Below are 23,455 nucleotides of genomic sequence, written 5' to 3'. Positions count from 1 at the left end.
TTTAAGCAACACAATTTTATTATCTTCCCAGCACTGTGGGATAGAAATCTGGTTGGTTTCACTGGGCTAAAATCAAGGGGTCACAGGGTCGCTGCGTTCCGTTTTTATTGTTTTCGATACTAGGGATTGAACCCAGGGGTGTGCAATACCACTGAGCTACAACCCTTGTCCTTTTTATTTTTTATTTTGAGGCAAGGTCTCACTAAACTACTGAAGCTGGCCTCAAATTTGCAATTCTCCTGCCTCAAACTCCCTAGTCAGTGGGATTACAGGTATGTGCCACCATGCCCAGCTGCATCCCCCAACCCTAACCCTTTCACACACCCCCGCCCCCACTTTTTTTTTGGTTCTAAGGAAGAATCCACTTCTCTGCCTTTTCTAGCTTTTACAGGCCATGGATATTCCTTGGCTCAACATACCACCTATACAAATGGCATCATCTAAGGTTGTACAGGGCATGATATGAACAACTATATGTGGTAGCCTGGACCAGTTTTATAATATGGGGATTACATTTTACTGTTTCTGACTTGGTCTTCTGTCATTTGTGGCCATAACTTTTGGATATTTTGTTCTGGGAATCCACTCATGGCCATCAACTAAGTCTGTCCCCTTAACTTGGTAGGAAGATTAATTCCAAGAATCAGCAACTATAGCAACCAGTGCCTACCAGATTATTTTGACTACTCAGACCAAGTCTAGATTTAGTTATGTTCCAAGATGTAACAAACCTAGCTTCTAGAAAATCCTTCAAGCCATTTCCATCTCTTAGATAATAAATATACGTTTGAGGTATAACAGGATGATTACTTAAGTCTAAAATGCTAAAATAAGGGTCTAGTCGCCTTCTGGCTCTTCTAATACCAGGAAGCATTTATTTAATACCCAACAGAAAAACTATAATATATTCTGCTGGTCACATTCATGTATGTTATCAGGTCCCAAAAGACATAAAAGTAACAGGGGCATGAACTTGCTTTACTTTGTAGATATTCTGCATTAGTTGCAGCAACATTCTAAATTAGAAAACTTAGAAGACATGAAAATCCTTTCCCCTCATTTGCTTCCAAAAGACTTTACTACTGTAACTTTAAAGTAAGAAATGAATAATATATATTATATATTTATATGTATATATATATACACTAAATTTATGATTATTGATTATAATTTAAAGTTTAGATATACTTAATTTATGTATGCTTAACAGGCTGTAATAATTTTCTACCATAAAATACTTTTCAGTGCAAAGATAATAGTAGAATCCATTGTCAATTTTAGTTTTGTACCTGCAATTCCATTCCATCTACTCCACTATAAAATGTCAGGCATGCATGCCTATTTAAATTATTTTAAAGTAAAGGACTCACAAATTTATTGACTAAATAAAAAGTACAATAGTAATTAATCTTTGTAAAAATTGGTTATTGTTGGGGAGAGAAAAATAAGACATCCTCTTATATTTAAAGAATAGCATTTGGGACACTTGAAGCTCATGAAGCAACAAACTTGCTTTATAGTCCATTATTTGTTCAATTTTGGTTAATATTCCATGTGTACTTGAAAAGTTTTCCTACTCCAAAATCTCAGTGAAATTTTGAAATTGTTAACACTGCATCTATATTTCAGAAGGCAATGTAGAATATTTTTGAGAATTGCATAAAGCAAATATTCTATGTATTTTTCAGTATTTATAAACAATATAAAATGATAAATTTGTACAATCTCTACAGGGCAATTTGATCTAGTAATTCTGTTTCTAGGAATTTATGATACAGATATACACACATAGGTGTGAAATGATATTGCAACATTGCGTATAGTAGCAAATAATTAGATTTAATGTGTAGGTATATCATTGGGGAGCTGGTTAAATAAATTCCATACAACAGAATATTTATATAACCCTACAGAAAAATGAAGAAATTCTGTAATGATCTGGAGTAATAAGCAAAATGTTTTATTAGGGACTTCCAAATACAATGTTACAGATGACGAGGTGCACTGAGGCATCCATCTGCTAAGGAACAATTAGACCTTGGACAGGACCCATTTCTTTGAGACACTGTGGGACTCTGATAAAATAGGGAGTTTTCCAAAGGTGCTTCACCTCCAAACAAAACTAGCAAACAAACAAAGAATCCCAAACCAGAATCATTCTGAGTAAAATGCAGATAGTAGTACTGCTATCAGGATACTAAGGCTTTGGCCAACACAGAATTGGGAAGGATGAACTGAGCCAAGATACTGAAGTAATCCTTGAATGGTGGCATATTTACCTATTAACAGAAGCAGAAATAAATCTTCTCTGGAGGAGAATGTTCTGAGATTTATTTCAATCAATGAGTTTACAACTGAAGACCATGAAGTACATGAGAAGGCAAGGCAAGTCACTATTAGTGAGAATCTGCATAAACAACAGACAAAATACAGAGAATATATGAATAAAATGATTATAAAGTCAAGGAACACAAAAATCAATGTCAGGTAGATTGAAAATCTAGCCTAAGGAAGGAAAAACTATAATGCTCTTAGAAAAGAATGTAGAAGAATATTTTCATGGCCCCAGATGAGCAAAGAATTTTAAATGCAAAATAACAACAGAATGAAAGACTGATAAACTCAACTACACTAAAATTAAGAAGTTCTGTTTCTAAAAATACTCCATTATTATTAGGGATTACAAAGTAAAAAAAGTAAAAGATGGGAAAAGATATTTGCATTACTTATAATCAAGAATGCCTAATAAATATTAATATTCAAAAGTGATAGGACAAACAAGCAAATAGAATAACAGGTAAGATACTTTAACAGTCAATTTACAAAAAGGGATATCCAAATGATCATTAAGCAAAGAGAAGATCTACCTTTAGTAACAGATAAGAGCTAATTAAAGGGCTGGGGATGTGGCTCAAGTGGTAGTGCATGCGTGCAGCCCAGGTTCGATCCTCAGCACCACGTACAAAGAAAGATGTTGTGTTGTGTCCGCTGAAAACTAAAAAATAAATATTAAGATTCTCTCTCTCTCTCTCTCTCTCTCTCTCTCTCTCTCTCTCTCTCTCTCTCTCCCCTCCCCCTTTAAAAAAAATAGAAGAGCTAATTAAAACAAACCTGGGACATACCTCTATTAAATTGGAAAAAAAATGAAGTGTTTAGTGAATGGAGCAACAGAAAGTCTCAAACCCTGCTGTTGGGATTACAAATTGGTATATCTTTTTGAAAAATAGTGCGGCATCCAAGAAAGGTAAACATATACTTAGCTTCCAAGCCCCCAAATTTATTTGTTAATAATTGGCCCAAGTGCAAACAACCAGAATGTCCACCAGGTATAGAATGGATAAGTAAATTTTGCTACAGTTGGAAACTTTACCATAATAAAAACTAACTAAAACATAATGAATAGGAACAAATTGGAGATAAAAATGAATTGTACATAAACAATGTTGAGTAAAAATGATGAAAACAATATAAATAATAAAATTATACTTATATAATATTTTTTAAAAGGCAAAAGTAAGCCACACTTGGTGGCACTCACCTGAAATCCCAGAATCTGGAGGCTGAGGCAGTAGAATTGCAAGTTCAAGACCAGCCTTGGCAACTGAGCAAGACCCTGTCTCAAAGTAAAAAAAAAGAAAAAAGGCTGGAGGACTCATGGAAGATGGCAGAGTAGGAAGTTGCTTTCTAAGTGCTCTGTGACATGAAACCAAAGAGTGGATAAATAGCTTCTCAATTAGGTGGGTAGAACAGGGACTTAACCCTGGGCTCAGAACAGCTTAGGGACTCAGAAGTTTGGACACAATAAATAAAAGAAGAAAGCCTACTGCTGGCACCAGTGACTGTTGGAGCTGATCCACTGTGGGAAAAGCAAGGAGAGGGACTAAGAGGACCTGCATTGTGGCACCATGATGTGTCTTGGTACAGAGAAACCAGAGATCAAGGACGTTGCCAAACTGATCCAGAGGGTGTGCTACACTATATTTTTCTGCAGGAAAGATGCTAAGTATCTCCCAGGTGTCTGCAGAGAGCCAAGGCAGGACCCATTTTGCCATCGTGTTACTGTGGTCTGCAGCTGTGGGAGCAAGTCCAGGAGCCCAGAGCAGGGAAATCTAAACTAGGTCCATAAAACAGACCTGGCAGATGCCTGCCTCATGACTCAGAGTGTGCCTAGGAGACCAGGAGGAAATTAAGCACAGAGAGCATTTTACCCAGGGGAATACAGGTCCAGCCATAGAGACCCATGAGATCCTGTGTCCCTTTTCCCTACTTTGTGTCTGGACTCACAGGACCAGCTAGGGTGGGCCAGGAATTTGATTGGGTGGGCAAGAGGGACTATATGCTTGGAGACTGAGCCTGGAAATCTGGGAAGGGCAGGATCCATGGTTGGCAGAGGGGGCTAAGGGTTGGCTCCTCTGCTGTACCAGTGGAATCCAGGCAAGACTCCTGAGGTATAGCCTCCCAGCACGGTACCTTTGGGGTCTTGGAGTTGTGCTTATTTAAAATCTTCGGACTAACTGACATTCAAGGAAGCACCTGGGGCCTACTTAGACCTAAATCCTGCCTTTAGGAGCTCTGCTTATGGGAACTCCTCCCACAGAACTCTACAGCGATCCCACCATGAGAGTGAGGCAGACAACACTGTGAATTTTTGAACTCCAGCTGGCAACTTGATGAGCAATTTGACAACCTTCGGCCCCTGCTCTTCTGTGCACAGTACATACCTCAAGAAAAGACAAAAAGAGACATTTGGGAAAATACAATGAACATATATTCTCATTGACAATTTTAGACCAATGCAATGCAAACAATTATCTTATTTTTATTAAGAACATTTTTAAAGGGGCTGGGGTTGTGGCTCAGTCATAGAGCACTTGCCTGGCATGTGTGAGGCACTGGGTTTGATCCTCAGCACCATGAAAAAATAAAGGTAAGGAATGTGTCCATCTACAACTAAAAAAAAAAAAAAAAAAAAAGAAGAAGAAGAAGATTTAAAAAATTATTTTATCTTTTCCCTCCCTCCTTCCCTTCCTCCCTCCCTCTCTTTGGCTTGTGTGCTGAATGGTTAATGGACAATTACACATATACATAACTGTCTCTCTTTGCTCATTTCTTGTAGTTTTTAAAGGTAGTTATTTTTCATGACTGCTTTTTAAAGAAATAGTGTTTTGGGTAAGTATATTTTGGTTTTGTTTGTATTGTTCTTTACTTTTCTGTTTCTTTGATTTTCTTTCTCTCTTTTCTTTTGCTAATAGCAAAATTCTATTGTTTTCTCTTTCATTTTTCCTTTAATTTTTTACTCCTATTTTCTCTCCTCCTACCTCATAATCATCACATCCTACATCTCTTCTGCATTCTCCATGTTCCCCTTTTGAAACTGCAAACACTTTGACAAATTTACTGTTTTTACTGTTGGCAATTGCATATCATACCATTTCTGTATATTGTACCAATTAACATTGTAGTTGTCATAGTAGGGATTAAATATTTAGTTTAATGCTGTATATTATTTGCCTTGATTATTATTATTATTTGTCTCCCCTGAAACAGTGAGGTACTAGAAATCTTCAGGGACACCATAAGTTCATAGGGTAGAAACTCTGCTACCTTCAGATAGAGGTAAAAACTTACCAATCAAAAGACATATACTGATAAATGGGTAGACACACAAACAATATGAAGAAGTAAGAGAACAAACTATCCCATATAAGCCAAAATATCCCAATAACAGAAGCCATTGACACCACAGTGGAGGAAATGTCAAGAAGGAATTTAGAATGTTCATATTAAACTGATCTGTAAGGTAAAAGACAATGTAAAAAGTGAAATCAGAGAGAAAATATAAGAAGTGGAAGATCACTTCAAAAAAAAGATATTCTGAAAAAGAATCAAATAGAAATCCTCAAAATGAAGAAATCAATAAACCAAAAAATATTCAATGGAAAACTATTCAATGGAAAACATCACCAATAGACTAGACCACTTGGAAGATATAATTTTGGGCAATGAAGACAAAACATATAATATTGAAAATAAAGTTGACCAAAGAGAAAAGATGTTAAAAGATCATCAACACAATTTTCAAGAAATATGGGATAACATGAAAATGCCAAATTTAAAATTCATAAAGGTAGATTTAAAATTCATAAAGACTCTAAAATACAAAATAAATGAATGAACAACCATTTCAATGAAATAATATCAGAAAATCCCAAATCTTAAGAATAGAATGGAAAACCAAACACAAGAGGCATACAGGACTCCAAATATACAAAATTACAACAGACCTACACCAAGACACATTATTATAAAAATGCCTAACATATAGAATATAGAATTTTAAAAGCTGCTAGAGAAAAACAACAGTTAGAGGTAAACCATCTGTATTTCTCAACCCACATCCTAAAAACTAGGAGATCTTGTAATAGTATATATTAAGCTCTAAAACAAAAATGGATCCCAACCAAGAATACTATACCCAGCAAAACTAAGCTTCAGAATTGAAAATGAATGATAAACCTTCCACAATAAACAAAAGTTAAAAGAATTCACAACTAGAAAGCCCATACTACATAACAGACTCAATAAAATATATTTAAAATTTTTTTTTAATTATAGTTGACACAATACCTCTATTTTACTTATTTATTTATATGTGGTGCTGAGGATTGAACCCAGGGCCTCGAACGTGCTAGGCGAGTGCTCTACCACTGAGCCACAGCCCCAGGCTCTCAATAAAATATTTTATGAAGAATAAAGGAAAAATAAAAGTGAAAACCAGCAAAGGGAGGATCTATATTAATAGTCAATAATAGTCAGTCAAAGGAGAAACTAATTCAAATTAAAAACCATAAAAATCAAAATGATAAGGAATAAAAATCATATCTCAATAATAACATTGAATGTAAATGGCCTAATGCATTAATCAAAAGACATAGACTGGGGCTAGGGTTGCGGCTCAGTGGTAGAGTGCTTGCCTAGCATGTGTGAGGCACTAGGTTCCATCCTCAGCACCATGTAAAAATAAATAAATAAAATAAAAAATATTGTGTCTATATACAACTAAAAAAAAATTTTTAAAGACATAGACCGGCAGACTGGATTAAGAAATAAGACTCAATATGCTGCCAAGAGACTCACCTCATAGGGCCAGACATCCACAGATTGAAGGTAAAATGATGGGAAAAAAATATCATTTTTTCCCTGTTTGTTTACGAGATAACAGGGATCTCATCTCGTAAACAAACAGGTGCTTCTGTCCTCATTTCAGATAAAGTAAACTTCAAGCCAAAGTTAATCTGAAGGGACCAAGAAGGTCATTTTATATTGCTTAAGGGAATTATACATCAAGAAGACATAATAATCATAAATATTTATGCCCCAAACAGTGGAGCATCTATGTACATCAAACAACCCTTCTCAATTTCAAGAATCAAATAGACGGGCTGGGGATGTGGCTCAAGCGGTAGCGCGCTCGACTGGTATGCGTGCGGCCCGGGTTCAATCCTCAGCACCACATACCAACAATGATGTTGTGTCCGCCGAGAAATAAAAAATAAATATTAAAAATTCTCTCTCTAAAAAAAAAAAAAAAAGAATCAAATAGACAACAAAATAATACTAGGTGACTTCAACATGCCTCTCTCATCACTAGATAGGAGCTTCCAAACAAAAACTAAACAAAGAAGCTTTAGAATTAATAAATACAGTTAATAATTTAGACTTAACAGACATATGTAGAATATTTCAACCATCAATGACTGAATACACTTTATTCTCAGTAGCGCACAGATCCTTCTCTAAAATAAGGCCACAAAGCAACTCTTAGCAAATACAAAAAGAGAGAAAAAGAGTATACCTTGCATTCTATCAGATCATAATGGAATGAGATTAGAAATCAATAAGATAAAGAATAGAAACTACTCTAACAGCTGGAGACTAAATAATATATAGTAGGAGAAATCAGAGGTGAAGCAAAAAACCAAAAAACAAAAAAACAACTTAGAAGTAAATGAGAACAGTGATACAACATATCAAAGTATCTGGGACACAATGAAGGAGGTTCTAAAATGAAAATTCATAGTTTTGAGCTCATTCATTAAAGTAGACACCAAATAAATAATTTAACATTGCATGTCAAAGCCTTAGGAAAAAAATCAACACAAAAATCAGTACAGGAGAGGAAATAATTAAAATCAGAGCTGAATTCAATGAAATTGAAATAAAATATTTTAAAAAGTTAATGAAACAAAAAGTTGGGCTGGGCACAGTGGTGTATGTCTATAATCCCAGCGGCTCCCGAGGCTGAGGCAGGAGGATCCCGAGTTCAAAGCCAGCCTCAGTAAAAGTGAGGTGCTAAGCAACTCAATGAGATCCTATCTCTAAATAAAATATAAAATAGGGCTGGGGATGTGGCTTAATGGTCGGGTGCCCCTGAGTTCAATCCCCAGTACCCCCCCACAAAGTTGATTCTTTGAGAAAATAAATAAAATTGATAAACACTCAGTCAAACTAATCAAGAGGAAGAAGGAAAAACTCAAGTTAGTAAAATTTGTGATGAAAAAGTAAATATCACATAGACATTACTGAAATATAGAGAATAATCAGAAATGATTTTGGAAAATTATTCTTGAGTAAGATAGAAAATCATGAAGATATTGACAAATTTCTAGAGACATATGATCTACCCAAATTGAACCAAGAAAATACAGAAAATTTAAACAAATCAATTCCAAGTAATAAAATTGAAGACACCATGAAAAGCCTACCAACAAAGAAAAGTCCAGGACTAGATGGATTCTCAGCTGAGTTCTTCCAGACATTTAAAGAAGAACTTACATCAATCTTCCTCAAATTATTCCATGAAATATAAAAGGAGGGAACCCTTTCAAACTCATTCTGTGAGTCTAGTATCACCCTGATATCTAAACAAGACAAACACACATGAAGAAAAGAAAACTTCAGACCAATAACCCTGATGAACATAGATACAAATATTCTTAATAAAATCCTGGCAAATCGCATACAAAAACATATTGAAAAGATAGTGCACCATGATTATGTGAGTTTCATCCCAGGGATGCAAGGTTGGTCAACACATAAATATCAATAAATGTAATTCACCCTATAAATAGACTTTAAGATAAGAATCACATGATTATCTTTTTTAAAAATTATTTTTATTTTTTAGTTGTAGGTACACACAATACCTTTATCTTATTTTTATGTGGTGCTGAGAATCGAACCCAGTGCCTCACATGTGCTAGGTGAGTGTTCTATCACTGAGCCACAACCCCAGCCCCTCACATGATTATCCTAATAGATGCAAAAAAAGCATTTGACAAAATATAGCATCCATTCATGTTTAAAACACTAGAAAAACTAGGGATAGTAGGAATAAACCTCAACATTGCAAAATCTACATACAAAAAAACAAAGGCCAATGTCATTCTAAAAGGAGAAAAATCTGAAAGCATTCCTTCTAAAAACTGGAACAAGATAGGGATGCTCTCTATCACCATTTTTATTCAACATAGTCTTTGATACTCTAGCCAGAGCATTTATGCAAAAGAAAAAAATTAAAGGGATACAAACAGGAAAAGAAGAACTCAAACTATCTCTGTTTGCCAATTACATGATCCTATATTTAGAAGACCAAAAACAAAAACAAAACAAAACAAAACAAAAAAACCCTCCACCAGAAAACTTCTAGAACTCATAAATAAATTCCACAAAATAGCAGAATACAAAAATTGACACTCATAAATCAATTGTGTTTCTATACACCAGTGATGAGTCAGCTGAAAGAGAAATTAAGAAAACTATCCCATTCACAATAGTCTAAAAAATAACAAAACAAAACGACTTGGGAATCAATCTAACAATGAAAACTACAGAATACTAAGGAAAGAAATAAAAGAAGACCTCAGAAGATGGAAAGATCTCCCATGTTTTCAGATAGGCAGAATTAATATTATCAAAATGGCCATACTACCAAAAGAACTATACAGATTTAATGCAATTCCTCTTAAAATTCTCATTATGTTCTTCATAAAAATAGAAAAAGCATTCACAAAATTCATTTGGAAAAATAAGAGGCCCAGATTAGGTAAAGCAATCCTTAGTGAGAAAAGTAAAGCAGGAGGAATCACAATACAACACCTTAATTATACACAGAACTATAGTAACAAAACCAGCATGGAATTGGCACCAAAACAGGCATGAAGACCAATGGAATAGAATAGAAGACACAGAGACAAATGCACATAAATAGTTATTTTATACTAGACAAAGGCACCAAAAACATACATTGGAGAAAAGATAGCCTCTTCAACAAGTGGTGTTGGAAAAACTAGAAATCCATTATGTAGTAGATTGAAATTGAACTCCTATATCTCACCCTGCACAAAACTCAACTAATTAGAGCAGATTATGCTTAGTGAAGCTAGCCAATCCCTAAAAAACAAATACCAAATGTCTTCTTTGATATAATGAGAGCAACTATGAACAGAGTAGGGAGGAAGAGCAGGAAACAAAAAAGATTGACTTTAAACAGAGACATGAGATGAGAGGGAAAGGGAGAGAAAAGGGAAATTGCATGGAAATGAAGGGAGACCCTCATTGCTATACCAAATTACATATAAGAGGTTGTGAGGGGAATGGGAAAATAAACAAGGAGAGAAATGAATTACAGTAGATGGGGTAGAGAGAGAAGATGGGAAGGGAGGGGAGGGGGATAGTAGGGGATAGGAAAGGTAGCAGAATACAACAGTTACTAATAGGGCATTATGTAAAAATGTGGATGTGTAACCGATGTGATTCTGCAATCTGCATTTGGGGTAAAAATTGGGAGTTCATAACCCATTTCAATCTAATGTATGAAATATGATATGTCAAGAGCTTTGTAATGTTGTGAACAACCAATAATAAATAAATAAATAAATAAAACAAAACAAAACAAACAAAAAAAAAACTCAACTAAAAGTGGATCAAGGACTTAGGTATTAGACCAGAAACCTTGCATCTACTAGAAGGAAATGTAGTCCCATCATGTTGGCTTAGGAACTGACTTTCTCAACTTGACTCCTAAAGAGCAAGAAGTAAAATAAAAAACCAATAAATGAGCTGGTATCACTTAAAAAGCTTCTTCACAGCAAAGGAAACAAACAAGAATGTGAGGAGAGAAGGGAGAAAATCTGTGCCACCTGCACCTCAAATAAGGTGTTAATTACCAGGATATACAAATAACTCAAAAACCTTAATACACCCCCCCCCCAAAAAAGCAAAGAAACTAAACAGACACTTCTCAAAAGAAGAAATATGAACAGTGAATGGTAAACAATATATGAAAAAATGTTCAACATTGCTAGCAATTAGATCAATGCAAATTAAAACTATACTGATATTGCATCTCACGCCAACCAGAATGGCAATTATCAAGTATAGAAGTAACAAAAATGTTGGCAAGAATGTGGGGAAAAGGGTACACTCATACACTCATACCTTGTTGGTGGGACTGCAAATTGGTTCAACCACTCTGGAAAACAGTATGGAGATTTCTCAAAAAATTAGGAATGAAACCACCATTACTCCTGCTCTCAGGAGTTAAAATCAGCATACTACAGTAATGAAGTCACATCAATGTTTATAGCAGCAAATTCACAATAGCTAATTTTCCCCAAGTTCAATCATACACACACACACACACACACACACACACACATACATACACACACACAGGCAAAAATAAACTCTTGCTTAGAGATGCATTCACAGTAAATTTATAAAGAGAAGCAAGAAATTACTGTATCAGAAGTCAGGCAATGATTGTGTCATGGGGAAAGAATAGGACTGTGATGACATAGGCATACATATGTATGTGGTTTCTAGGGTACTGATAGAATTCTATTTCTGGACCTGGGGAATGGCATTATGTAGTTATTTGTCAAGATATAAACCACAAGGGGCTTTTAGGCATGAACAGAAGAACTGAGGGAAAAGTAAAACTTTTCAAGTATGTAGCAAATTTGACTAAATGCTGGACCACAAAGCACATTTCAACAAATATCAAAGAAATGAAAAGGCATAGAATATATTCTCTGTCTATAATGGGATTGAGCTAAAAATAAATGTAAAAAGAGTAGAAGATCAATAAATTTATAAATATAAGAAACATATTTCTAAATGTGCCATTGTTCAGAGAAAAATGATTAAGCATAATTAGATATTTAGATATACCTCTCAAGAAATTAGACAGGGGTGGTGATGTGGCTTAGTGGTAGAGCATTAGCCTAGTATGTGTGAGGTCCCAAGTTGAGTCCTAGCAATACACACACACACACACACACACACACAGGCAAAAATAAACTCAATCTTCCTCCCCACCCCGACACGAAATTAGAAAAAGAGCAGAAAAGGAACCCAAAGAAAGTAAAGATAATGATAAAAACAAAAAATCCACACAATAAAAACACACACATACTCGGAAAAATTAACACAACCAAAATACAATTTTTTTATAAAAAAGAAAAACTAATGAAAATAATAAACTCTGATAAGACTCATCAGGAAGAAAGAAGATACTTGAAGATACTTCAGATTATTAGCCTTCACCAGTGGTAAACAGAACTTTCAGATGTCTAGCATTTACTAATCTTTATTACAAATACTTTAAACAGTTAGAAATCATAAAAAGGATATTATAAATAACTTTACTGTTATAACTTTGAAATTTTAGATGTAAGGGGCAGATTTCTAATAGGACTCTATTCTCCAAAATTGTCACAAGAAGAAAGAGAAAAACAAATCAATTAAAAAACTCCTAAACAAATTAAATCTGCAATTAAAAATCTTTTTAGGGTTTGACAAAGCCAATTTGGTGAATCACAGTTGTTGAGGCGAAGGAGCTAAGGGACAGTTGAGTTTCAACATGCTATAATTTGCAGTAAGTCAGGAGCTAATCAAATACAGTAGAAAGATCAATGACCATGATGATAAAATAGCCAAATGTAAATCTTAGGGTGGCTAATTTACTTTAAAATAACCTTGGGCAATATATATGTAAGAGAGCTTTGCAAAACTATGAAAGAATGGGGCCGGGGATGTGGCTCAAGCGGTAGCGTGCTCGCCTAGCATGCGTGCGGCCTGGGTTCGATCCTCAGCAGCACCACATACCAACAAAGATGTTGTGTCCGCCGAGAACTAAGAAAAAATAAATAAATGTTAAAATTCTCTCTCTCTCTCTCTGTCCCCCTCCCCCTCTCTCTCTCACTCTCTCTTTAAAAAAAAAAAAAAAACTATGAAAGAATAAGATATTACAAAATGCAATGCATTATCTCCTCATAAAACTCAGATAGGATTTTGCAAGGGTTAATTGTGAATACACACAAAACACTTGGAGATGCCTGAGCATGTCAGAACAAGCATGCAAAGACAGATCTTGTATGTAAAAGAAGGTTCCAATTGACATCTCCCATCAATGAGGGTTCTCATTTTCCTGTTAGGCAGATAGACTAAAAGACAGACCACCCCAATTTAATCAGTAACTGAAGTGGCTCAGGGCTTTTGAGAGCTTGTTTTTATTTTTTTATTTTTTGGTACAGGGGATTGAACCTGGGACATGTAATCACTGAGCCACATCCCCAGCTCTTTTATATATATTATTGAGAAGCAGGGTCTTGCTGAGTTGCTAGGGTATTGCTAAGTTGCTGAGGATGGCTTTGATCTCATGATTCTCCTGCCTCAACCTCCCAAGCTGCTAGGATTACAGGTGTGTGTCACTGTGCTCAGATTGAGCTTGTTTTTAAAAACCTAAAGTTTTGTCCTTAAGAGTTTTGAGCTTAACTCTTTGGCCTCTGTTGTTATGGGCTGAATTGTACCTTCCCCCTACCAAATTCATGTTTGAGCTCAACCCCCAATTACCTCATAGTATGATATGATTTCAAGATAAGTTCTTTAAAGAGGTAATTAAATTAAAATGGATTCATTATGGTGGGCTGTAATCCAACATGCTGGATTAGGGCGCAGATACAGAAGGAAGACCATATGAAGAGATATGAAGATCTTGATCTACAAGACAGGATAGAAACCTCAGAAAAAACCAATCCAACTGATGCCTTGATCTTGGATTTCTAGCTTCTAGAATTGTTTTCTAAACTACTCAGTGTGTGGTACTTTGTTATGACATCCCTAGTAAACTAATACACTTATGTACATACACCCGAGGAAGCAACTAGTTGTAATTAGTGATGGACTCCTTCCCCTTAATAAGATCTTTTCCCCTTTAAGTGCTAGAAGACAATGAGGGATTTCAATCTGCTTTTCTGGCCTCATAGTCTCACAGATTATCCTTAAAGTCAGCAAGAGGGAGAAAAAAAAAAACTTGGACTCTGCCAGTTTCTAATAGGTCATATCAGCCCTTCTTGACTGTCAAAAATCCTGAGGGCTTCTTTTTCTTCCATTAGTTTCTCTCTGCCTGTGTCAAGTCCACTGGGGAAGAAAACAAAGACAACCATTAGCTTACTTAGGAAGACTTCTTCTAGAATTTTGGTTCTAGAAGAAGATTTCTCTAGAATTTGGTTCACCTGTTCTTTGTGCCACAACTCTGATAATTTTACTAAAATAATTTTGCAATTTATCCATTCTATTTTTTAGTTGTTGTGAAAAACACTTAATGCTGCAAATTAATAAATCTTGCATAGAAGTTTAGGTTATCAAGCAAAATAACAGCAAGAAACCAACAAAATATAAAAGGATACATGACAATCAAATTGAGCTTATCTTATGATTGTTTTCACACACAGACACACACACACACACACACACACACACACACATAAACAATCAACCAAGGTAATTCATCATATTGGCAGAAGAAAGGGAAAAAAATCATCATTATCTTAGATGTAAAGGCTCAGAAAATTCTACTTATAGTATAAGAAGAATTCTTATCACACTAGGGGTAGAAATTAATTTGTTAAGAGTATCTTTTTAAAATGCATGAAACATGGTACTTAATGGTGAAATGTTGAAATTGCTCTGAAATTAGGAGCATACTTGAGGTCGCAGATAATACAATAAATGCAAGAAAAAGAAATATCAGAATTAAGGACAGATGAAGTAACAAAATTGAGTTAACTTGCATTTCTAGTTAGGCATCAAATTATTTAAAAATAAAATTTTAAAAATATTCCTCTTATAAGGGCATCAAAACATATCAAATACCTAGCAATAAATCTAAAGGAAGATGTATGATGTCTCCATACATCTTAAAATCTAGAAATATTTTAAGAGATTGAAAATCACCTGAATAAAGAATATTAATGTATGGGAAGACTTAAAACAGTAAAGATGTTATTTCTTCCTAAACCTGTCAACAGAGTCAACGCAATCCTAGTCAAAACTGCAATGAGTTTATTTTTGTGGAATTGGCAACAGATTCTAAAATGTTCATGGCAGGTTCAAGACTAGACATGAGACTCCTGAGAAAGAATAATGTGGCATACATACTCTACTAGATATTAAGACATGATACAAGTCTATAGTAATTGAGACAGTATGATACTGATGAAGGTACTAATAGGTCAATAGATCAGAGACACCACATGTAGACACATAATATATGGCAAAAGTATTACTGTAAATGTGGCACTTTTAGTACTAGATTAATTGTTTTTGTGTGTGAAAGGAGGGAGAGTTAGACTCCATCTCACACTACCAATAAAAATCAATCAATTCCAGCTGGATTGTTGCTCTAAATGTAAAAGATAAAGATGAGAGAGAACCCAGAAACAGACCCAGGAAAAGGATGAGAAGGAGATTTACTTTTCCCTTTTGAATATTTTGAATTTAATAACTGCAATGGAACTGTAAGTTACCCTACTACAGCATATCTAAATGGCATTGAAACATGGTGGTTTACAATAATTTCTGTTGGTCTTCAAAGGGATCCAGATCCCTTTCTTGAAATAGACTCAACCTAAGGAAAGATATTGTCAGGAAACCATTTCAAACTAAGTTCTTTTCTTTGTGATATGGATCATGGGTCAATGAGCATTACTGAACTGTGATTCCCAGGTTTCTAGTTCTCAGTTGTATCCTGATTCAGTCCAATCCCAAACGAGGCATTTCTACCTGCTTCTAATACCTTGGATATCTGCTGCATTTAAGGATATTTCCTTATTCTGCAGAGTTGTTCATTCATACTCCTTCATGAGTCTGGGCAATTTTATTAAAAATAGCTCTGTCAATTCCTCTTCCTCCAAATAAATCTATTGATTCTCCTTGAAACATCAATAGGTTAAAAAAAAAAAAACAAATGAGCATAGCCCTAGGTATGAAAAACACACTAATTGTAACACCATATAACACTTTTTATTAGAAGGACTATCAGGGGGCTGGGGATGTGGCTCAAGCGATAGCGCGCTCGCCTGGCATGGGTGCGCCCTGGGTTCGATCCTCAGCACCACATACAAACAAAGATGTTGTGTCTGCCGAAAACTAAAATGTAAATAAAATATTTTTAAAAAAAGAGATTACAGATCAGGGCTGAGAATATAGCTTAGTCAGTAGAGTGCTTGTTTAAAAAAAAAAAAAAACAGGACTATCAGGTACTATGTGCTTTTGAACCCCCTAAATATAGAATTTCTTACTCAATAGAATTTTTTTTTTTTTTTTTTTTGGCAGTGCTGGGGATTGAACTCAGGGCTTTGTGCATGCAAGGCAGGCACTCTACCAACTGAGCTATATCACCAGCCCTCATTCAATACAATTTTGATTAACATGGGCCTATATGAAAATAGCTTTGCTCCATCAATCTGTTTATAATTGCAATAGTCAACTAGAAATTTTACTTCCTAGTTGCATCTCCTTGCCTAATAGCAGGTATCAGTAGTTGCTAAAATGAATCATAGCTTATTCCTATATCATTAAAAATATAATTAACAATGCTGTTCTTTGAAGATCTAATACCTAATGAGTATGGTGATCAAACTCATGAAATAGCCACAGAGGTTATTGCCTAAATAAATTTGATAGTTAATACTTTGAGATGACTCAAAAGTATTCTTAAATATTTCCATGTAGTCTATTAGGTTCAAAATGGGTAACAGATATTTACCACAGCATATTGATGAATTCCAAGATAAATTTTTAGAAAGAAACTCATGCAAACTTATAATACAGTCATTATTTCACTGCCACCTATTAGTGTCAACATTTATAAAATAACAGGTATTATTTCACTGGACTATGAAATGTGTATTTACTCACTGTAGAAGCGTATGAAAACCATATCCACTTGAACTCTGGGAAACACACTTTAGAACTTGGAATAAATAGATCCATTCAGTGCCTGGACTTGCAAATTGGCAGTACTTTTGGGTGTCTCCTACACTTCCTCTTAAGGAATGACTGAAATTTTGTTCTTCCAGCTCCACATGAAACTAATGGCTAGGGCTTGTTTCTATCACCACTCCTACTTCAAAGTCGGCTCCCAGGAATATCCTCATAGCTCTCTTCCTCACCCCTCATGGGGCAGTAACCAGTCTCATATTTGTGAATGAACTTAGAATGAAAGTGCCCTTTGTTTCCTAGATAATAGGAGGAGGAAGTAAGAAAATAAATAATGTTAATACTAAATTCCATTCATTCCAAGTTGTAGATTAAAATAATCAATGTAATATATGAGCTATCTGAAAACTCTTAGAAGAAAACATAGGAGTAAATCTCTGAGAACTTATATTAGGCAGTGATTTCTTAGATGTGACACTAAGAGCACCAACAAAAAAAGATAAAATTGGACTTCAGCAAAATGTAAACCTTTTGTGCTTCAAGAAATACACACACACACACACACACAGAATGAGAAAACATTTGCAAATCACATATCCAATAAGGGATTTGTATCCAGAATTATATAAAGAATTCATAAATCAACAATAAAAGACAATCCCAATAAAAATTGGCCATGAATTTGAGTAGATATTTCTTCAAAGAAGATATACAAATGACCAAGGAACACATAAAAAAAATGTTCAATACCAATAGTCATTAGGGAAATACAAATCAAAACCATGAAAGATCACTTCACACCAACCAGGATAGCTACAATAAAATAAAATGAAATAAAGCAGCTGTATCTGTGACAAAATATCTAAGATAAAACACTTCAAAAGAAAAAAGGTTTGGGCTGGGGTTGTGGCTCAGTGGTAGAGTGCTCGCCTAGCACATGCAAGGCCCTGGGTTGGATCCTAAGTACCACATAAAAATAAAAAAAATAAAGGTATCGTGTCCATCTACAAATAACAAATAAATATTTTTAAAAAAGAAAGAAAAAACGGTTAATTTTGGCTCATGGTTTCAGATGTTTCAGTTCATGGTCAATTGGTTCCATTGCTTCTGGGCCTGTGTCATGCTAAATGAATAAGCCAGTCCCATAATTCCAAAGGTTGAATGTTTTCTCTGATATGTGAAGGCTAACCCACGTACCTGGGGGCGGGGCAGGGGGAGAAGTTTAGTAGATTAGATAATGGGAATAGAGGGAAGGGAGGGGAGACAAGAAAAGGAAAGACAGTGAAGTGAATCTGACATAATTTTCTTATGTACATATATGAAAACGTCATAGTGAATTCCACAAGAATGGGATTCTAACTAGAATAAGATATATTCCATGCTTGTGTAATTATGTCAAATTGCATTATACTGTCATGTACAACTAAAAAGAACCAACAAATAAATAAATAAATAGAATGCCATGGCAGGGTGTTATGGAACTACACAGCCAACCTTATGGAGCCCAGGAAGTGGGGTGGGGTGGGGTGTGTGTGTGTGTGTGTGTGTGTGTATGTGTGTTGAACTTGAGAGAATTTGAGAGAAAGGGAGAGGGGAATCCCTAGGTTCCCAAAATCCCCTTCAACGACACATCCGTAAGACCTAACTTTCTTCTACCCAGCCCTATTAAAGGTTCCACCACAGGCTGATGACCAAGTCTTTAACACATGGGCCACTGGGAGATAATTTTAAATCACAGCAACTGGCGAGAATTTTAAGAAACTGGAACTCTTTGTACATTGTGGTAGGAATATAAAAAGGTATAACTGCTATGAAAAACAGTTCGGAAGTTCCTCAAAAAGTTAAGCAGAATTACCATCTGACCCTGTATTCTACTCCTAAGGATTTACCTAGAAGAACTGAAAAGATAATGTCTAGACAAAAACTTATACACAAATGTTTACACAGCATTATTGATAACAGCCAAAAGGTAGATATTTTAGGTGAATCCATAGAGTCAGAAAGTTGATAAGTGATTGCCAGGGCTCAGGGGAGGAGGATATGGGAGTGACTGCTAATGTATACAGGGTCTCTTTTTGGGGGAATAAAAATATTCTGGAATTAAGTAGTGGTGGTGATGTTGTACACCTTTATGAAGTATATACTTTGATAGGGTTGTTTTTTTGGTATGTGAAATATAGATAAAGGTATAATGAAAGAGCCATAAGGATTAATCTTTTATAAAGAATAAAGAAACTCTATTATCTGACATTATTAAGGAAGGTAGGTTAGTTGGTAGGTCAGTTAGTTTTAAAAAGTCAGTTAAGGGGCTGGAGTAGCTTGGTGGTAGAACATGTGTTGAGCATGCATGAGGCCCTGGGTTCAAATCCATGTGTACACATACCTCTTAGTTAAAAAGGGATTATGTAAAGATATTACAACCTAAAAACATTCTATGCCAATTTAAAATATGAGTGTTTTTACTTAAGTATCTTCATTATAAGATCAAGGTCTTTGCTTTTGGTTTGTTTGCTGATCATTGTTTTCTGCTATTGTTCTGGCATAAACTGCACTTAGTGGTAAATATTTCTCAAAAAATTTTTTTTCTTTGCTGGGGAATGAATCTAGGTCCTAAGCAAGCATTCTTACATTGAGCTACATTCCCAGCCCCTAGAATTGGCATTTTAAAAGATACATCTGAAAAAATTGGGGCCCAGAATCCTTCCAAATTTTTTCGGTTACTCATTCCTTTTGCCAGATAGCCTGTGCTAATTCAGATTCTCTTGATCTCACTCCTCCCTTGTTCTAGTCATGGCTACCAAGACTGTTCTGTGTGGACTCTGAAAACATCATGCTGGCACCACCTGCCCTGTGTCCCTGCAGTCCGGCTGGGCACAATAACCGGGAGGTGACAAGCAACTTGAAGGCTGAAGCAGGAACTGCTTTATTCCGGGGAAACTCAGCGGGAACTGAGCAGGAACTCAAGGTAGCAGGCACCCAAAGTATCGGGAGCCGCTTTATTGCAGGACAGCAGAGGTATATATACCTAACTGTTTACACACAGCTTGACTCAATTAGCATCATCTAGATACAGCAGTCAGCCAATAAGGAATCTCCACCATCTTAATGGCTCGGTGGCGTTGCCTCACAAACCACTCCTCCTGGCAAACTGCCAGGCGCCATCTTGACTTGATTTGCGGTCCCCAACACCTGCCATTGATGTTAAGGTGAATTCTGCCTGTGCAATCTGGAAATTATGGAGAGACATTCTAGAGGTGAGCCTTTAAGGAGTGACAGGTAAGAACTGGAAGGTGAGTTCTTCACCCTTTTTCCCCAACCTTGCATCCCACTCATACTGCTCCGGGACAGTTTTTAATGATTTCTCAGAGATTTGTCCATGAGGTTAAGCATTTAGTTGCACTTACTGGTGACAGACCTGATATCACACCCTCACACTGGCTTTCCTTCTGGATCTGTTTCACCCTGGAAGCTCCTCATTCTTGCTCTCTTGACACTTCATTCCTCACCAAGGATACAGCCTATAAGCTTTTGCCTCAGGCACTGCTTTTGGTGGTGGTGGACCCAAACTAAGGCATTTTTCCAATCTTGTACAGGTATTTTATCCACACCTTATTTGACAGCAATTTTTAGTACCTTAATTTCAGCAAGTCTTTCCAAAGTACTTAATCTTGATAGAAAAATCAAACTTTTCAATATGATAGATAAATTATATAATTACAATCACAACTGGCAAAAAAGAGGTTTAAAATAAACATAATTGGACTTGGCAGTTATACAACCCATGAGTATGCTGGAAGGCACTCATGAGCCTGCTAATTATTTTTTTTTAATGAGCAACAACTTTATTTACTCACATAAAGGCTGATGAAAACCATTACTAGTCCTATTAAAGAAAATCCAACATTTCAATAGAATAGTATCTATTATTTACTCATTAAGTACTCATCATAAGAAATTTTGTAAAACACAATTTGAAAACATCCAGGATGCTTCTTTAATTTTAGTACAATGGATTCAAGACCAAGTATCAAAGCTAGGACACATGCATCAAAGCTAGATTACAAATAATCATAGTCACTATCATCGTCATAATCATCATCATCTTCATGTTTCTTTTCAATGCACTTGACGATCCATTGGCAATATTTTATGATAAAGCCATATTATTCATATATATGAATAATATGGCTTTATCATAAAATAATAAGAATGTTTTTGAGCCCAATTAATGGGTTAATCAGACCGTTCTGAGCTGCTGATGTTGCATGAATTGAGGTTTTTATGGCAGGAAACTGTGAAATATGCCTCTGTACTGTCAACTTTCCACTGTGACATTGGAGTCCCTACTTCAGTTGAAACAGACGTGGTTTGTTGGATTGGCACACTTCGTCTGCTAGTAACTGAACTAACACTTAACCTTGGAACTGTTATTCTTCCCACAGCAGTAGGTGATTTTTTGTAAAGTCTTGGGCCTATAGTTTGGAGCTGTTAAGCAATATCTATAAGGTGGCAACCTAGGACCTGAATATGGCTTGATCAGTGGCAAAAATGTTTGATTTCTTTGCCTTGCAAAATCTAATAAAACATCTCTTGAGAGAGGAGAGGTAAAAGAGTGGTCAGCTCCACATTGGATTACCAATCACACATGTGCATCAACAGTAGCCTTCTTTGCATGGCTTGAATAAATTTTAGCATCATCTAGAATTGTGGTCACATATCAGAAGGCAAATTCCAACATCTGATTTGTAACTCTTGGTTCATATTTTGTAATCCCCATATCCTTTAGGATTCATGTCACCATCTATGCATTTTTCAGCATGCTCTTGGGAGAAGCCATCTTGCAGGACTCCAAGGTATCTGGTGATCAAACATCTTAGCTAAATCTCCCACATTAATGTATTTCAGTCCTGATCTTGATGCAAGTTCTTTGCCTAGTATGGCTTTTTCAATCCCTGATGTACTAATGAGAAGAATGTTCATAAGCAATATACTCCTGCACCTAAGGGTAGAAGTGACTGGAGTCATGCACCCAGCACACCACTGATCCTGCTTATTTTATATATATATATTTTGTAGGTGGACATAATACCTTTGTTTATTTATGTGGTGCTGAGGATTGAACCCATTGCCTCACACATGGTAGGCAAGTGCTGTACCCCAGCCCAGATGATTAATTTTGATGGCCTTTTCTGGCTATCAAAATTGGAATTTTTAAATAATGGCCCATAGTTAAATTCTTAAATGATGATTCGCCACAGCTGAGCTTGTTGGCAAATGCCTATAATCCCAGTGTCTCAAGATGCTGATGCAGGAGGATTCCAAGTTCAACCAGCCTCAGTAAATTAGCGAGGACCTAAGCAACTGAGACCTTGTCTCAAAAAAAAAAAAAAAAAAAAAAAAAAAAGAAAGAAAGAAAAAAAAAAAAAGAAAGAAAGAAAGGGCTGAGGATGTGGCTCAGTGGTAAAGTGCCCCTGGGTTCAATCCCTGGAATCCCAGGTACAAAAAAAAAAACAAAAAAAAAAAAACATTTAGCCAGACAAAGTGACACATGACTGTAGCCTCAGCAATTTCAGAGGTTGAGGCAGGATAATTCCAAGTTTGAGGTCAACCTCAGCAATTGAGTGAGACCCCGTCACATAAGAAAAAAATAAAAACAACTGGGGATGATGTAGCTCAGTGATAAAGTGCCCCTGGGTTCAATCCCTAGGTCAAAACCAACCAAACAAAAAAGGAACATTTAGCCTAAATTAAGATTCACTACTTAAAAAATTATAAGACTGGAACTATTAGAAGTGAACATCAGACAGGGAGGAGTCTGGTTGTACTGAAGGATATTAAACTTAGGAAATTGAACTCTATTTTACCTAGTTCCACATTAAATCTTGAGGGCCTGTTCTAGGAATTCTTTGGTGAACAAGAGGCAATATTCAGAGGCTCTAGAACCAGGAAATTAAAAGTCTCCCATGACAGGGCAAATTGAGCAACTCATGTCTGGAGGATCTCAACCTGCATAAATGGTATCATCTGTAAGTTCTTATGATAATGTGTAAAGCCTGTACCTCCAGCATGCTGTGGTCTCCCCTTGCATTTTTGGAATTATTTCTGTAAATTTCCATACACTTTTCTATTACAGATGTTTTCCTACCCTCTAACTCTGTTGGTGTTTTCC

At 35.8% G+C, this 23,455-nt stretch overlaps 1 protein-coding gene and 1 pseudogene across 12 annotated transcripts in view; both read right to left on the bottom strand.

Annotated features, from left to right (window-relative positions):
* Positions 1-1,939: 1,939 nt before the first annotated feature.
* Positions 1,940-23,455, bottom strand: part of Dcaf17 (DDB1 and CUL4 associated factor 17) — a 74,060-nt gene continuing 52,544 nt past the window's right edge. For 9 of the 12 annotated variants that reach the window (XM_078017591.1, XM_078017588.1, XM_021725918.3 and 6 more), the window contains 4 exons: positions 4,617-4,721; positions 3,539-3,613; positions 2,868-2,995; positions 1,940-2,407 (listed from right to left, as the gene is read on the bottom strand). In XM_078017591.1, the coding sequence (XP_077873717.1) occupies positions 2,912-2,995; positions 3,539-3,613; positions 4,617-4,721 (264 nt within the window). In that variant the 3' untranslated portion in view covers positions 1,940-2,407; positions 2,868-2,911. Of the gene's footprint in view, positions 2,408-2,867; positions 2,996-3,538; positions 4,951-23,455 lie in introns of those variants that run through there. The other 3 variants (XM_078017587.1, XR_013424139.1, XR_013424140.1) reach the window with 3 other exon arrangements.
* Positions 21,286-22,132, bottom strand: LOC101956365 (transcription initiation factor TFIID subunit 9-like; annotated as a pseudogene).

The sequence above is a fragment of the Ictidomys tridecemlineatus genome, chromosome 7 (assembly GCF_052094955.1).
Source record: "Ictidomys tridecemlineatus isolate mIctTri1 chromosome 7, mIctTri1.hap1, whole genome shotgun sequence".
Classification (NCBI taxonomy): domain Eukaryota; kingdom Metazoa; phylum Chordata; class Mammalia; order Rodentia; family Sciuridae; genus Ictidomys; species Ictidomys tridecemlineatus.
Note: the sequence above shows the minus strand (reverse complement) of the source record. Positions and strands in the feature narration are given on the sequence as shown.